This window comes from Rousettus aegyptiacus, unplaced genomic scaffold (assembly GCF_014176215.1).
Source record: "Rousettus aegyptiacus isolate mRouAeg1 unplaced genomic scaffold, mRouAeg1.p scaffold_m13_p_8, whole genome shotgun sequence".
NCBI classification, from domain to species: domain Eukaryota; kingdom Metazoa; phylum Chordata; class Mammalia; order Chiroptera; family Pteropodidae; genus Rousettus; species Rousettus aegyptiacus.
Window position 1 is genome coordinate 112,430,554 of NW_023416311.1, and position 17,616 is coordinate 112,448,169.

Sequence of the window (17,616 nt, forward strand, 5' to 3'; positions counted from 1 at the left end):
GCCCGCGCCGGGCTCCCCCTGCGCCCCCGGCGCCCCGGTCAGTGTGGCGCTGCAGACCCGCGTCGCCATCCGTCCTCGTAGACCACCCGCTGTATTCACTGTCTGCGCGCAGCCTTAGGACACACGCCACTCGCATGGACAGACTCCGGACAGGGGGCACGTGCCTCGTCAGAGCTGACGACCGCCACAGGCGGGGTGGGCGTGGGTGCCGCGTGCACGTGCCCGTGCCGGGAGACAGGGACGGAGGAGAGGACACCGAGGTGACGGACGCGCTGTACAGGGGAGACACCCAGGGGGCGGCGAAAGTTGTCAGTAGAGGACACCTGGAGACAGGGACACGTTCTGAGGGGAGGACACCCACGTGACAGGACACGTTCTGAGGTGAACACCCACGTGACAGGACACGTTCTGAGGGGAGGACACCCGGGGGACAGGACACGTTCTGAGGTGAACACCCAGGGGACAGGACACGTTCTGAGGGGAGGACACCCGGGGGACAGCACGCATTGAGGGAAGGACACCCAGGGGACAGGACACGTTCTGAGGGGAGGACACCCGGGGGACAGGACACGTTCTGAGGTGAACACCCAGGGGACAGGACACGTTCTGAGGGGAGGACACCCGGGGGACAGGACACGTTCTGAGGGGTGAACACCCAGGGGACAGGACACGTTCTGAGGGGAGGACACCCGGGGGACAGGACACGTTCTGAGGTGAACACCCAGGGGACAGGACACGTTCTGAGGGGAGGACACCCGGGGGACAGGACACGTTCTGAGGTGAACACCCAGGGGACAGGACACGTTCTGAGGGGAGGACACCCGGGGGACAGGACACGTTCTGAGGTGAACACCCAGGGGACAGGACACGTTCTGAGGGGAGGACACCCGGGGGACAGGACACGTTCTGAGGTGAACACCCAGGGGACAGGACACGTTCTGAGGGGAGGACACCCGGGGGACAGGACACGTTCTGAGGTGAACACCCAGGGGACAGGACACGTTCTGAGGGGAGGACACCCGGGGGACAGGACACGTTCTGAGGGGTGAACACCCAGGGGACAGGACACGTTCTGAGGGGAGGACACCCGGGGGACAGGACACGTTCTGAGGTGAACACCCAGGGGACAGGACACGTTCTGAGGGGAGGACACCCGGGGGACAGCACGCATTGAGGGAAGGACAGTGCTGACGGCGTCTGAACAGGGAGAACAGTGGGAGCTGTCTGAGGACACAGATCGTGCCAGAATACCTATTTATTTCTATTTAATGCTTAGGAAAGGCAGGCCATAGTCAGTAACTCGGAGTTAGGTTTACCATAATTGAAGTTCGTTAAGTTTAAAATATAACAAATGATATATATTTATCGTGAAGTATTTTTATACCCAGGAGCCTCAGGCTTAAGTTTCAAGACAGATGAGAATGACAGCAGGGGGCGACACGCCGGGAAGTTGCCCCCTGGGGCCGCACAGGCGTCGCTTCCTGTCTGTACTGCTCCGTCTCTAGGCCCCAGTGGCTGAGCGCTCCAGGAAGGCCACTGTGTCCGTCTGACCCACGGGGTGGACACAGAGCCAGTGGGCAGAGGCACACACACTCCAACACCCTGGGCTGGCATAGTCACCTGGTTCTTTGGATGAAGTTAATGGCATGGGCCGCGCTATCTGGCCCTTCACAGAAAGGCCCTCGCGGACCCAGTTTGGCCCATTTCCTCCTGGAATTTACACACAAGCTGGCTACCCTACCCCTTCTTACAGCACATGCCACACAGGGATACTTTACTGTCACCTGTTCAGGTTGATAATTCAGCTGTACTGTGAAATGACCAATAGGCTAGAATGCCCTGAACGCTGACCCTGATAAGCTTCCCTCCACTGACCACTGAACACTCAGTGAAACCTGGCAGTTCAGGGCCGTGGCCTCCGTGAGCACATGGAGGACGTGGCCTGGGCGCTGGTCCTGAGCGTGCCAGGCAGTGGTCACCGTGCTCAGAGATGCTTTAGTTAACTCTCTCCTTTTAGACTCTTGAAAAACCAAACCAAGCCAAACAACAGAGGAAACCCGCACAACTTAAAAGAAACTTGAAAGGGACCATATGCTACTAGTTTGTACTAAGTTTTTTTCAGGAAAGGGAAATAAATTTATACATGCAATATATTTTTGCGCTGTTTTATTAGTGTTGGAGAATGCTGAGTATATCACATGATCGGCGACGGGTAAGTGACGGCGACATCAGGGGTGTCCCGACTGAGGCTAGACCCCACCACCCAGGACGTCTGTGGGTGGGTGGCAGAGGGCGCGGCGCGGTGTCCTTGCTGGAGTTGCTGTCCACACCCGGCTTGCAAGCCTTCAGTGAAACAGCTCGTGTCTGTCTGCATGTCGCCCTCCTGTGCTCGCTGCTGTTAACACTGTGTGTCAGTTGGAAAAGTGATAAATAAAGGCATTCAACTGTGGCTCTCTTGTCCGCAGTGTGCCATCTGTCCCAGCAGCCACACACAGGCACTAACATCTAACACAGGACAGGCCCTGGGAGGGGCCACAGGAGGTGGCAGAGCCACAGCTCCTAGGGCTGAGAGCCTCATGTCACCTCACCCGAGAGAGCCTTTTGCTTCCTCACTGAGGCGACCATTGCCCCAACCCGGTGAGGAGCAGGTAGACGGGCATCTGCTATGTCCAAGGCCTGGTCTAGTGCTGGTGCAGTTCTGCAGGGGGCAGGGTCTAGATCCAGGGGGACCAGACACAAACACATTATAGACAACCACAGCAACCTCAAAGAAGGCACAATGCCATCAAGTAACTGCCAACCTGGAACCTTAGCCCAGTGAAAGTTTTCAAAAATGAAGATAAAATACAGGCATTTTAAAACTATCACGAGAACTTCCAGCAGTAGACATTAGTGAAATTCTCAATGCAGAAAGTGATCACAGACGGATTGTCTGAGATGAGAGAAGGAAAGTGGACCGAAGACTAAACAGTACTGACAAACACACAGTGACTGTGCAACGTTCCTGTGAGATTTCGAAAACCATCACAGAGAAGAAGGGATGCACGGAGTTACGTGCTTGTGGCTGACGCACGATGCCAGCTGTGGGCAATGGGTGAAGCACACGTGAACGTGTCGCAATAACACACCAGGAACAGGACATGATTCTAAACTAGTAGAAGTGAAATGCTGAAGGATCGGAAGTCTAAAAACAGCAACAGCAGAGAAGGAAAAAAAAAAATCACAGAATAGAACAAACAGCACAAAACAAGATGGCAGATTAAAACTAAAATGTATCAGTTTCATTTGACAATAAAGATGAAGAAACACAGAAAGAACAAGAAAGCTGGTAATATTCTTAGGCCAAAGTATTGTTAGTTTCAGAATGGCTAAAAACAGAAAGGTAAGAGCAGAAATTGAAAACAGAGAAAAGGAAATGAAGACCAAAGATGGTCCTTTGGAAGGACTGATCAACCTGACAAACTTCTGGTGGAGTTAACAGAGCCCAAACCACCGAGAGCGACCGGGGGCGTGGAAGCTGGGCCCGGAAGCAGATGCCCGAGGGCGAGTCAGCAGGGCTGCCAGAAGGCAGAGCCCGTGGAGAGCACAGGGAGGACAGGATGAAGGAGCAGAGAGGCCTCCAGACCACGATGAGGCTTGACCAAGCCTTGCCAGCCCATGGGGCCTCTGGAGATGGCCTGTGAAACGCAAGGCCAGGCGGAAGGCCAGGCAGGAAGGCCAGCCCCTTGGGCCCACCTGCTCAGTCACTGGCCAGGACCCATACGAAAGCTGAGCATGGCCCAAGGCCACAAGCAGTGGGCAGTTATCTCTTACTTGCATTCCTTCCCCTGAAAGGCAAGATCTTGCTTGAAGGGCCACACTGCCCTCCGTCTCTGCCACAAGGACACAACTTTGAATGCTGAAGCTATTAAAATGCTATTAAAAGATTGAATATTAGACCAAAATAATTTTAAATTAGAATATTAGACAAATTCCTAGAGATACATAACTCAGGAAAACTAACTCAGGAAGAAATGGAAAGCCCACATAGTCCTATGATGTAGGGTAAGTAACTACCAACTACAGTGGAAAACCCCAAAATTTCAGTGGCTGGACACAAAATTTCTCACTCTCACAAAGTCCAACTGGGGTCCAGCAGGAATCTCTTCCAACAGAAGAGAAACAGGCGTCCCGACCTTGTGACACAGTTGGCAAAGTAACCGAGGGAAGGGAAGCTATTAGAGTGGCCCAGCACGCAAACGATTACATCGTGCTTCCTGTGTGTCAGGTACTGTCCTACAATTTATAATAATTCACTTAACCTTCACACAACAAGGCAGACCCTATGATTACCCCATTTTACAAATGTAGACACTGAGGAACAGAGAATTTAAATACCTGCCCAAAGTTAGACGTTAAGTGATGTACCTGGAATCCAAAATCCTAAACAAAATGTTAACAAACCAAATACAACAATGTCTCTAAAGAAAAATCCTTCATTACTTAGTTGTGCTTATTGCAGAAATTTAAGGTGGTTTTTACATTAGCAAATCATGGTAACGACATTAACAGCAAAGTAGAGAGATCACGTGGTCACTGAAAAAAGGGTCTGATAAAATTCGTCCATTCATGATGAAAAATTCTTAGCAAATTAACAGAAGGAACTTCTTTAACCCGATAAAAGCCATCTACAAAAAACCTACCACAAATTTAGTGATGAAATGGTAAAGCTCTCTATTTAATCTAGAACGAGACAAAGGTGCCCACTCTATCACTGCTTCTAATCTATATTGCACTAGAAGTACCAGTCAGCATGGAAAAACAAAAAGCAAAAAAAAAACAAACAAACATGATGTAATAACCCAGAGTAAAAACGGAAAAGGAAACGAGAAAACCCATTACTCACAGGAAACATGACTGCGTGCCTAGAAAGGCTAAAGTAACTACAAGTAAACTATTAAAATTAATAAAATTTTAACAAGATTGCTGGATCTGGATTTCCATGTAACAGCAACAAATAATTAGAAAATAAAATCCAAACAGTTTTTTAAAAATATATCTTTCAGAATGTCATCACAAAATAAGGAAAATCTAGGAATATAACAAAAGATCCACAAAACCTTGACGGAGAGAATGATAAACTAATGAGGTACACTGGAGAAGACCCGATAAATGGGTCGTGGCTTATAAGGCCCAATGTTACCAAAGTGTCAGTTCTTCCTAAACCAACCAATGCAGTCTCAAACAAAATCCCAGCTAATTCTAAAATTTTTGAACTGTAAAGGGTCAAAAATGGCCCAAACGTGCTGCACATGAGACAGGGCTTTTACTGCGTGCTGTGTGGGAGAGCACAGAGCCGGAAGGGGAGGCCGTGGGGAGGACAGATGCCTGGACACACACTCCCTTTATGGCCCGTCTTGTCAACGGCAACGCTAGGTAACTGCACTCGCATCTGAAAACAGTGAAACTGGACCCCCAACTCCCACAACACACGCAAACATCAGTTCCACGTAGAGGACAATTATTGTGACTAACCACATTCACAAACAGACAAAACTATGAAGTCTTCTGGAAGGTAACACAGCAAACTCCATGACCACAAACAGAAAAATTTTTAAAAATTAGGATATAAAATTCTTTAAGCATAAAGGAAAAGACTAATATATTGAACCATATTAAATTTTCTTTTAATCAAAAGACACCAATAAAAAGGGAAGAAATACCTATTGCAAATGTAATCCACAAAGTACTACTATCCGGAATTATAAATAACTCCTACAGATAAACAGGAGACAGACTATCCAACAGGAAAATAGGAAAAAACACTTGAATAAGCACTTCACAAAAAACGAAATCCAAGTGGTCAATAAATACACGAAAAGGTACTTAACTCCCTTGATACCTGAGGAGAAGCAAATTGAAACCACAGGCGGTATATTACACGCTTTCTAGAATGAAGACACTAAAAGCTCTGACAACACGTGAAGATGTGAGCCGAAAGAAGTTCTCACACACACATGAGTGTTAGCTGGTCTACCCGCTCTGAAGACGATTCAAAATGACCTATAGTAAAGCTACTAAGCATAAGGTTAAGGAGTTCGATGAAACATGAACACAATCAGAAATAAAACAACAATAAAAAAAAAAAAAACTGGTATTTTAGAACTAAAAACATATAATTTCTGAAATTAAAAATTTACTACATAGGCGGAACAGCAGATAAAGCAGAAGAAAAGATCAGAAAGCTTCCGACGGGGCAAAAGAACTGACCCCAACTGGAGCAGTAAGAACAAAGGGTGAAAAAAAGGCCCAAGTGTAGTGACCTGTGGGGACAACATCCAGTGGACTAAGTGCATGGAACTGGAGCTCCAAGAGGAGAGGGAGATGACGGAGAGATGTGTAGGCAGATAGATTCAAATAAGAAATGTGAAGAAATGGCGGCTAAAATTTTTCCAAATTTGATGAAAAATATACTCATAGATCTAAGAAATTCAATGAAATTCTAGTGAGACAAAATAAACATGGTGGTCATTTTTTACAAGTTTAAAATGCATTTAAAATCTTTTAAATAACTGAAAAATGATCTAATGACAAAAATCCCACCTGACACACACAAACTACATTTATTAGGACATATTTTTGGGCTAAGCTACAAAAACCAGAGCTGTTGGACACAACCGTGGCCAGAGAGGGAACTGGGAAGGACACCTGAAGCCCAGGGACTCCCCTCCTAGGGAGAGCCGGTGCCCCCGACTTCCCCAGGGACAGAATCCTGGCCGCGACACACAGCAGCCCCTTCCAGGCCTGTTCTTCCTTAGTTAAGCAAACACTTCTAGAAACTGTTTTATCAAAGAAAGCAAGTGCTCATAAGATATAAAGTGTCTAAACTAAAAAACTAATTTTATGCCCTGTTCTGACCTGATTTTCAAAAGTATACTATAAGCAAGAGACTCAGGGCTTCAGTAGATATTTTTACTGTGGGATATTTATATCACAAAATAACATTTTTAAATGATTCTCACAACTAAAAATGTTACTTTTATTAAATCCCAAAACTTACTTGTTTCTGCTCACCAACCATGGCACATAGCTTGTTTTATAAGAGAATTCAATGAGAAACTCAGTTATAACTTATAAAGAGCCACTTTTTAGAACAACGTATTTGTTTATTAAATGAGAATTACTTGTTACACAAAAAATTTTCTTTAATAATCATATATAGTTCTCTTTTACATTAGGAAGAAAAATACTGCATTTTCTTTATCTCAAGTTATTTGATGAAAAATTAATGACCTGCTTGTCTCAAAATGTTAACGTGCTTTGTCTCAAAACATACGAAGGCCTTGGATTAATCCTGTCTTTTTAGAAAACTGAGCTGTGGGCCCTGAACACATTTCAAACCTCACGCGCTGAGACCACTGTCATCGGCACCCGGGTGAAGGAGCAGGAACATGTGTGCCGCCGGCTCGAAAGGCCAGGTTCCAGGGACTACCGCTTCCCGGCTAGCGGGGGGACGAGCAGCCGCCCGGGCGGGCGCTGCCCTGCGGGGACAGGGACAGTGCCATGGTCTTCTTGAGCTCCTTGTAGCTCCAGTGCAGCTGCTCCACCTCGGCCCTGTGCTGCGCCCGCGCCTGGCCCAGCTCCCGCAGGAGGTGCTCGTTGGTACTGACCAGGGAACTGTGGAGAACACAGGGCAGCGACGTCCCGGCTCTGCTGCTGTCCCCCCAGAAGGCCCTGCCCTCGCCAGACCAAGCCTGCCCGCTGGCACACAGCCCTCCGGGACCCAGCACAGCCCAGCGCTCTCCCCCGCCCAGGCACCCCCGGGCCCGCACACCTGTCCCCACAGCAGATCCCCTCTCCTGCCCTCCGCCAGCATCTGCCCCTGGAAAGGATGGGCGAACCCAAAAGTGCACAGCTGGCCCCCCAATCCTCCAGCCTTGCCGGGTTCACTGAGCAGACCACCACAACCCATGGCCGGCAAAACATTCTCCTTCTAGAAAAGACTCAAAGACTGAACTAGTTCTAATTACTGGTCAGGTACAAAGGACCTTCCTATAATTCTGAAATTGTAAGAGTATGATTATAAAGTCCGGGTTTTTTACATCATTAACCACTTTTAATTTTAGAAGGAATGTTACAAAGAAGGTGATGTTGTATTTTGCTGGTTCTGTCAGCTCCAGATCGCCCTGCTCACCCAGTCAGCAATGACTCAAGCACGTCGGTAGCATCACAAGAAACGTATGAAAGGCCACGTTTCTCCACAAAGTGCCCCCACGACAGACTCCCTATACAAGAGGCAGCCCTGTTGGCTTGGACCACTGAAACAGACAGTCACTGGCCAGGTGGGCGCTCAGAGCGGACAAGTCTGTGTCCTGCCTTAGAGGCTCTGCACCCCCGCCTGGTCCAGACCAAGCCCACACTGCCAATACCTCTTCCGACCGCCACAGATGACCCCGTCGGGCACAGGGAGTCACCTTGCCCTGCCCGCCACTTCCCTGCACCCATGGCTGTGTCCCACTTCCCTCCCTGTGCCCTCCCCGATCCAGTCTCGACTTGGTCCCATCTCTCGGGAGCCTCTGCTCCTTGCCACTTGTGGCCTCCAGCCCTGAAAGGTCCGGGCCTGGCTCCACCTGTGGCCAGACTGCACCCACATCAGCGGGAGGAACGTCCACGGGCAGAGAACGGAGGGAAGGGGAGGGGTGCGGCGCGGGCCACAGAACCGGGCTCGCCCGACGGTACCCCAGCAAAGACCAGGCACAGCCCCCCTCACCTCGCCCCACAGCACACCTCCTCCTGAGGCCAACTTCCTGTCTGCACAGCCCCCCAACTCCCAGCTCCCCCCTCACACCCAGCACGCAGCCAGCCAGGGAGCATGAGTGGGGCGACTGTGCTCCTAAGGGAACAGCCGTGACCACGCCGAGGGGGAAGGGGCGGAGCACACCCCGGGGCCTTCAGGACGCGGCCCTGAGCACCGCTCACTGTCTTTCGCGTGCCACCCCCACCCTCCTCCTCAAGCACCCTGCCCCCCGTCACACCTCTCAGGTCACCTCACAGACGCTGCAGCAGGAAGGGAGGCGCTTTTCATCAGGGAACGGAAGTGTGGACCCCAACGCCCGCGGTTCCCCGGCCCGCCCGGCCCCGCGCACCTGTGGCTCTCCTGCAGCATCCGCGTCAGCTCCTGGATCTTGTCGTAGTGCTCCAGGTGCTGCTTCAGCTCTCCGATCTCGGCGGAGAGCCTCTGCACGCTGCTCTGCAGCCCTGGGACAGTGTGGAGCGCCGTCAGCGAGGCGCCCGCGCTGCACCCGCCACGAGAGCGAGGACACAGCCTGGGACGGTCGGCGCCCACCAGCGCCGCGAAGCCGGCGGACGCATTGGGCCCTGCACGCCGCCCCAGCCCTTCCAGCCCAGACCCGCCTCCGGCTCCCTCTCTAGGCTGACGCTGCGGCCACGTGCCCCAGAGGGACGCCCGCGGGACCACGCCCGCGTGGAGGGCCGGGTGCTGATGGGTGGGCCTGGCACGGGGCGGGGGCCTCCCTCTGTGGGGCCTGTGTGCTGGCGGGGGGGGGGGGCGGGGAGGGCCACAGACGTCCTCTCCTCAGGCGCAACCCCTGTGGTACTGGGGAGAAGCGACTGAAGCCGCCGGGGCCACACGTCTGAAGTGCCCTCTGGCCCCATGTCAATCAGTGGCCGAGCAGGTGTTTGCATTCCACCCACGTGACTCCTGCTTCTCTGGGTTTCCTTCTCGAGGGGGTGGAGATACACCATTTACTGGGTCTCTAATCCAAGCCAGGCCACGAGTGAATCCACACGCGGGCGCGCCCTGCACAACCACCCGACAGCAGAGACGGAGACGCCCGCGCAGGAAGGTAACAGGCCAAAGGCTGACAGAGGCCTCCTCACAGTGAGTGGGACGGCGGTGGAGGAGCCTCCTGTGCTCAGGCCAGCAGCCCCACTCACGACCTGTGTCCACCTGAACCCCCCTCGAGGGCACGAAGGACAGAGCGATGGGGGCAGGGGGTGGAGGCGGCCCAGCGCAGCTCTCCCAGCATCCTCACATTAGCCGATGACAAGAGGAGCTAGGCGACAAGGCCAGAACCCCACTGACAACCAGGCAGTGCCAGGTGATAAGCCCCGAACACGGGACAGCCAGAGCCCTGCGCGGCAGCCACACCTGCGGGGACACGGCAGCTGGCCGGCAGACCGGAGGGCGGGCGCACTCCCCAGTGTCCCGTTTTCTTGGGGAATCCCTGTGGACCAACCAGCAACTCAGGGTTGGTGCAAGGAGAGTCAGTCCTGTCTAACGAGGGGTCCAGGTCAAGCACGACAAGACACCAGAGAAAAGCTGGGGAGGGAACAGGGCCTGGAAGTCCCCCAAAGGAGGCTGCCACGCTTATCTGTGAGTCAGAAGAGCTGCCTGCCGTGCTCCTGGACACTCAGGAGAACGCGTTTCACGTGACGAACAATGGAGAAGCAGAGGTCAAACCCCACACACATCACTGCGTGAGCACAACGGCAGCCGCGCACAGAACAGATCAAAGCCACGACTGACCGTTTTAAAGCAAAGTGAAGACGAAAAGGAAATGCTACAGAAAATGAAAGCAGCACCTAAGTCAGGATCAGAAAAGGTGGCCGAGGCCAGGCGAGAATAAGCCACACAGGCAAGCGTCACAAAAAACGAAGGCTGAGCTAGAAGGACCAAGAGCAAGTGAACATGACGACGACATCTCGAAGACACAAAAGGTAAACTAGATACGTTTTTAAAAGAAAATTTAAAAAGACTGAACACACCTTTCCACTCGGTAGGATAGCCCGATGAACATAACGGGCAAAGGACCCGCGTGACCCCATGGCTGCACTCACGTGACTGTGGGAGACACCGCAGACCCTGAAGCACCTACTGTCTGGCCCTTTACGTAAGTGTCCAGACCCCTGAGAGGTCAGGATGGGGAAAGGTGCTCAACCTGCCCTACTCAGTGAAATCGAGACTGTCAGCCTCGGAGAAGCTTCCACAAAGAGCAACGCCGACAGCTCCTCGTGCGAAAGCCCAGGATCTGAACCTGAAGGCCGAGTGCACTCCTGCGGAAACGCAACACACAACCCACGAGAGTGAAGAGAGGGCAATAAAAACGATCTGAATCTGGAAGGAACAGGGGCCAAGGAGAACGACTGCGCCTGCCACGGTCTGGGCCGAGCAGGAGCGCGACTGCTGGGCACACGCCGAGGGGCCGAGGGGCTGAGGGGCGCCACAGCCACGGGCCACCCCGAGCCTCGACAGGCTCAGAGGGCGGGAGCAGTGAGTACCCACACGGGCCCCTGCCAGCACGCACCCACTCCTGAGCCAAGACGACTTGCGGGACAACGCGGGTGGGCTCCAGCCCCATTTCGCAGCATTTGCTGCTTCTGAAGCCTGGAAATAATTTAAAATGAAGTCTCCGTGCAAGTGTCTCAACACTTAGATTTCGCCAAGCAGTGACACCAAGCAGCTGTCAACTCACCCGGGATCTGAGAACTTAAGGCCGCTGAAGAGTCTGTGCTTTGAGCTTCTTTTTTCATGCTGAACAGAAGAGACTTCAAGTTATTGTTCTCCTCCGAAGATCTGTCTAGCTGCTGCCTCAAGTCATCCTGGGACACAGAAGCACACGCTTTACAAAGACAGGTCGAAGCCAGTGCGACGCATACAGAGCAAATTAAGTGAAACCCTGGGAATATCACACATCAGGTACCGGTTTCCTTTCACACATCAGAACTGCGGAATCGCCATGGGAACAGCGGCAGTCATGCGTCACTCGAGGATGGGGATACAGTTTGAAAAGCGTGTCGTGAAGGTGACTTCGTCGTGCGCGGACACCCCGAGTGCACAGCCGCACAGCTGGCGGGGCAGCCCACCGCGCGGCATGACAGCGCGGAGCGCCGGAGGCACGTGAGACCCCCGGAAGGATCCGCGCATCCACAGACGAAGGGTTCGGCATGAACACGGCGTGAATGGTAAAAAACGGCGCTGTGTGGGGCGCTGGCCATGAACGCGGCCGGGGGCTGCCCTGGGCGAGTCCGTGGGAGACTGCAGAGTGGACGTGACGGCCCAGGACACAGCTGCCCACTACCGCAGACTAACAGTGGACACTGAGGCTACACTACATTCACTTACAAGATTTTTCTTTTTTCAATAATAAATTAAGCTTATAGTAACTTTTCAGTTTATAAACTTTTACATTTTTTAATATTTCAGCTCTTTAATAACAACACAGCTCAAAATTAAGACAAACTGCAGCCTCTGCCTACATGGCGCAAATCATCCACGTCACCGTGGTCCATCTGCACTTCCTGTCCTGCCCGGGGAAGATCTCGGGGGCAGTAAGGCCTGCAGCTGTCACCTCCTGTGCTGGCAACGCCTTCTTCTGCAACACGCCCTGAAGGGCCTGCCCGAGGCCCTTCTTGAGGAGGTGTCACTTTTCAGAAATGGGTCCATGGTGGCTCGCGTGGTTTCTTCCATCACAGATTTGCTTGTGAGCAGATAAAGCGCCATGAGCATTGTCTCCATTAACGAGAACCTCGGTGCCGGGGCCCCATTTGCACATGTGCTAGGGAGCTGGCTGAGGTCTGCTCTTGGGAAGACAGTAAGTAACAGGCATTTTCAGACCCCTGTTTCCCAGCAAGCCTGTGGTGACCTGATGCCTAGCAGGTGTGGCAGGAGAGGAGCTGCTGAGAGGGGCCACGGGGGCTGATGGCTCCTCTGGAGAGGAGGCCCCAAGCACGGCCTTCCACCTGGGCGCTCGCACAGGCAGCCTGTGAGGGAGCCTGGGGACACCTCACTGTGTTAGTGTGGTATCTCATTGTGTTAGTTTAATTTGCATTGTCCTGATGATTAGTGATGTTGAACATCTTTTCAAATATCTGTTGGCCCTAAGTATGTTCTCTTTGGAAAAATGTCTATTCAGGTCCTCAGCCCATTTTTGAGGCTGATTTTTTGCTGTGGAATTGTGTGAGTTCTGTATATCTTCTGGATATTAACCCCTTCCCAGTTTATATGGTTTGCAGATATTTTCTCCTATTTCATAGGCTGCCTTTTCATTCTGCTGGTTTTACTGTGGAAGCTTTTTAGTTTGAGATAGTCCTACCAGCTTATTTTTGCCTTTGTCCTATGTGATTCTGGTATCATGCCCCAAAAATCATTGCCAATTTGACGTCAAGGAGCTTTTTCCCATTTTCTTCTAGGAGCTTTACAATTTCAAGTCTTACACTTAACCTCTCATCCGTTTCCAGTTAATTTTTGTGTATGCTGGAAAACGGGGCTGGTTTCATTCTTCTGCATGTGGCTCACCAGTGTCCCCAGCACTACTGAAGAGGTGACCCCGTCCCCACTGTGAATGCCTCGTGTCCCTGTGGGAAACTGGCTGGCCACTCACACTGGGGGTTACTTCCCGGCTCTCTATTCCGTCCCACTGCTCTGGATGCGTTTCTGTGCCAGCGCCATGTATGATGCTTTGATGGCGAAAGCTCTGTGGTATAATAGGAAGTATGACGCCAAACTCTGTTCTTCCTCAAGACTGCGTTCAGGTCTTTTGTGGAAAACACAAATTATAAGGAAAATAATTACACAAATTTTAGAATTGTTTTTTCCCATTTCTGTGAAAAACATCATTGGAATTCCTACTGGAACTGCGCTGACTCTGCGGGTCGATTTGGGAGGCACGGACGTTTCGACACCGCCCTCCCGGCCTGGGGCAACGGGGCGGCCACCACCCGTGTGTCATCTCGTCTCCTTCATCAGTGTCTCAGGGTTCCCAGGGTTCAGCTCTTTTAAACACCTTGGTTAATTTTATTCCTACCATTTTTCTCTTTTTGATGCTATCATAAATGGGATTGTTTCCTTGGGTTTCCTTTCCATATAAACTGTTGATATAAATACAACACAACTGATTTTTGTTATGATCTCATGTCCTGTTAATTCTAATGGATTTTGTTTTCTTGTGTGGAACCTTCAGGTTCCTCTATGTATGTAACCACGTCATCTGCAGAGAATTAATTTTACTTCTTCTTTTCTGATCTGGGTGACTTCTATTTCCTTCCCTAGTCTGCTTGCTCTTGCTGGCACTCCCAGTACTTTGCTGCACAGAAGCGGTAAGACTGGACATCCTCGTCCTGTACTGGGTCTTAAGGAAAAGCCTTTAGTACCCCTCTCACTGATCGCGATGTTAGCTGTGGCTTTACACAAATGGCCTTTGCTGTCTGGAGGAAATTTCCTTTTATTCCATTTTGTTGTTTCTCGTCATGAATGGACACCGAACTCTGCCAGGTGCTTTTACTGCATCTATTGAGATGACTGTGGTTATCTTTCCGTGGTATATTAACTTGCACGTGTTGAGCCAACCTTACATTCCGGAGGAAAACCCTACTCGGTCATGGCATATGATCTTGACGCATTGTTCAACGTGGTTTGCTAGTATTTTATTGAGGATTTTTACATGTGTTCATCAGAGATACTGGCCTATAGCTTTCTTTCTTGTGTCTCTGTCTGGCGTTGGCATCAGGTGATGCTGCTTCATAAAATGGGTTTGAAAATGTTCCCTCTGCTATTTTTTCAAGTATTTAAAAGGGACAAATATTAATTCTTTGACTGGTAGAACTCAGCCATGAAGCCATCTGGTCCAGGGCTTTTCTTTTTGGGGTGCTTTGTGATTACTGCTCAATCTCCTTATTCGTTATTGGCCTATTCAGGCTTGCTTTCTCCCTGAGACAGTCTTGGTAGGTTGTGTGTTTCTAGGAACTTACCCATTTCTTCTGGGTTATCCAGCGTCTCCATGTGTAATCACTCGTGACGGACCCTCATGGCCCTCCTTCTCTCAGCCACCCACTGTAACGTCGCCTCGCTCATTTCTGATTGTGGTCTTCTCCCTTAGTCCGGCTTGGGGCTTGCTGGTTTTGTATACTTTCTCAAAACCCCGGCTCAGTCTTACTGCTTTTCTACTGTTTTCCATTTTCTATCTGTTTTGCTTCTGTTCTGATCTTTATCATTTTCCTTCCCTCTGTCAACTCTGAGTTTAGTTTGCTGTTCTGCTAGTTCCTTGAGGTATAAAGTTGTTGCTAATTTGAGATTTTTTTCTTAACGTATACATTTACACATGATGGTCTTCCGGTGAGGTCACCAAGGACAACGGCAGCCCTGCCCGGTCACGAGTCTTGGGCTCCGCTGCCCCTAAGGTGCCACCTGGTGTGGCCATTCCTTCAGGCCCCACAGGACACACTGGGCTCTGTGGCTGGTGCAGGCAGAGCAGTAGCAGGAATCCCAGGATCACCCAGTGAAGTGGACCCCCTCTTGTCAGTGCTCTGAGAAGCCTGGATCAGGAAACATGGGGCCACAAAAACGCCACTTCAAGCGTGGCTTCATCTTCTCTCTGTCTCTCCCACTCAGCCTCTCTCGGAAGAGCAGGCAGGTGCCCAGGAGAGGCAGAACTGAGATAAGTGGCAAAGCTACCATCTGCAAGTCACTGTTGTCACGGGGTCAGGGAGCGACACAGAGTCAGGTGGAGTCTCTGCGGGTGGCGCAAGCCTGGTGAGGAGGGGGTCTGTGACCCGGGAGGGGTGGGGGAGAGGCTGCAGGGCTGCGCCTGACAGCGGCTGAGGGACGTGCAGAGTCAAGACCTCCCCTCTTCTGTGAAGTCAAAAGGACGTCTGCAGCCCGTCCCTGAACAAAAGGCAGCGACACAAAGGCGTGGCTCACCATCTCCTTCCGAGCACTGTCGAGATCTGACAGCACCTCGTGTATCTTCAGGCTGTACTGCTGCTGTTGGTCAGCAAGGCGATTCTGCAAAGATTTGTTCTCGAGAGCCAGGTAGCGAATTTCTTCACTCATAATTGTTGAGTTGTCCTGAGTTGCTGTAAATTCTTCGACAGATGACAAAATATGTCTTGCCTGAGCTAGGAGTAAAAATCAAGTATTATTACAGCATTTGCGCTGAAAGAATGAAATGTGAACAAAATATGTTTGATACATTTTGAATAACACACCTACCAGCTTCAAAAGCACTAACCGGCATGGCGACTGCGAAAGGGACATGGGCACCACCGAAATCACCTGTGTGCGAGCTTTTCCATGACCAGTCACGGGTGGGAGGTGAAGCAAAGCAGCTGCACCCTAGAGAGGCCGGCCTTAGGAGGCCAGGGCCAGGCGCTCCGGCCGGTGCGTGGGCAGCCCGCCATGCTCTCTTCAGCAGCTCTGGGAGCTCTTGCTCCTGGCAGGGACCTATGTGCCAACCCGGCACAGCAGCTCCATAACTGGGCAGAGTCAACAGCGCAGGCGGGTCCCACTGCGCCGTAACAAGAGGGTACAGTTTACAGGGTTGGCACCCAGCTTCTCAGGGCACCCCGATTCCAGAAGGAGAGGCTGAGGGGCCACAAGACTGAACGGCCAGAGTGCTCAGAGCCTCTGGTGGCGACTAGGATGGCAGATCCAGGCTGGGGCCTGGGTCTGTCAAAGAAGAGGGCTGGCAAATCCCTGCTCCCCTGGGACACCGAAGGCTGTACCCCAGGCTGCGAGAGGAAGAGAAGGTGGCGCCTTGGGAATACAGCACCCTGTCTCCCACCCAGACTCTGGGTGCAGGGCTCCCCAGTGTGCTCCTGCACCAAGGCACCAGGCAGGACTTCGGCAAACCTGGTCCCGATTCCAGAGCTCAGACACTCGGAGAACTCGGAGGGGACAAATCCAAATCCCCACGTGAAAACAGACACAAGAACCAACGCCTGCAGATGGTGTTTCCAATAAACCAGGCGACGAGACAGCTTCATCCCCCAGAGCCAGCAGGTGAAAAAGCCACCAGCCACAGGCCCTCATGGCCCGCCCCTCAGGAAAGCCCCCCGCTGCTGTGAGGAACACGAGGGTGCTCCCCGCAGCACAGTGGCCAAGTGATGGCGGATGAGGGGTGTCCCACAATGCTGCCCAGAGGGGGACCTGAGCCTACATCCCACTGACAAGCTGACCACCCCCTCCTGACTCACCTAGGAACACCTCGTTGCCGTGCAGGGACTTGCAGCCACTCCAATACCTGTCCACCAGGTCAAGGAGTGCTTCCAAAAGTGCCACCTCCAGGGAGGCCTGCTTCCCGGGCGGCACAGCTAACTGCAATTTGGGAGACACCTGTGACAAAAACAAAACCATGACGCTGGCTTTCAGCTCCTGAAACACAAGGCTTCCAACACCACGTGCTCGTCTGTCCACCAGTTATCACACCGATGCCCTCATCCCATAGAGACTGCACCCTGGGGTCCACTCACAAACCCACAGTGGGCGATGCATGGGATTCACCACCCACCCCATGGACATGGGACTGTGGGTGGCTTACAAGAGCCTGGGTGTCCACGTCTGTGGGGTGGGGTGACATCCTACACCACGGGCAACGGCAAAAGGAAGATGCAAGTGACCTAAACCACAGGCTCACACCACGTGCCCAGCCCATGGGCCGAGTAACAGAAGGCCTACCCTGTGAGAGCCCACAGAGCACGAGGACACGGCGGTGGGGGACGTGTCTTTGGAGCCCTCGGGGCAAGCCCACCATAGCAGCGCTGCTGTGTGGGACAGCCAGGTCCTGCGCCTGGCCAGTGTGGTGACAGCAAGGCCTGGCTACTCGCCCCACAGAGCTGGGG

At 52.0% G+C, this 17,616-nt stretch overlaps 1 protein-coding gene and 1 long non-coding RNA gene across 8 annotated transcripts in view; one reads left to right on the forward strand and one right to left on the reverse strand.

Annotated features, from left to right (window-relative positions):
• Positions 1–21: 21 nt before the first annotated feature.
• On the forward strand, positions 22–2,449 carry LOC118606562. Its single transcript, XR_004952519.1, has 2 exons — positions 22–381; positions 512–2,449. It is a non-coding gene; the product is annotated as an uncharacterized LOC118606562 (long non-coding RNA).
• A 4,488-nt stretch (positions 2,450–6,937) lies between these two features.
• The window catches only part of CEP72 (centrosomal protein 72), a 29,145-nt gene continuing 18,466 nt past the window's right edge, over positions 6,938–17,616 (reverse strand). For 5 of the 7 annotated variants that reach the window (XM_036225671.1, XM_036225669.1, XM_036225666.1 and 2 more), the window contains 4 exons: positions 16,972–17,110; positions 15,698–15,894; positions 11,475–11,601; positions 10,112–11,386 (listed from right to left, as the gene is read on the reverse strand). In XM_036225671.1, coding sequence (XP_036081564.1) covers positions 10,968–11,386; positions 11,475–11,601; positions 15,698–15,894; positions 16,972–17,110 — 882 coding nt within the window. In that variant the 3' untranslated portion in view covers positions 10,112–10,967. Of the gene's footprint in view, positions 7,657–7,689; positions 8,265–9,125; positions 9,238–10,111; positions 11,387–11,474; positions 11,602–15,697; positions 15,895–16,971; positions 17,111–17,616 lie in introns of those variants that run through there. The other 2 variants (XM_016124674.2, XM_036225670.1) reach the window with 2 other exon arrangements.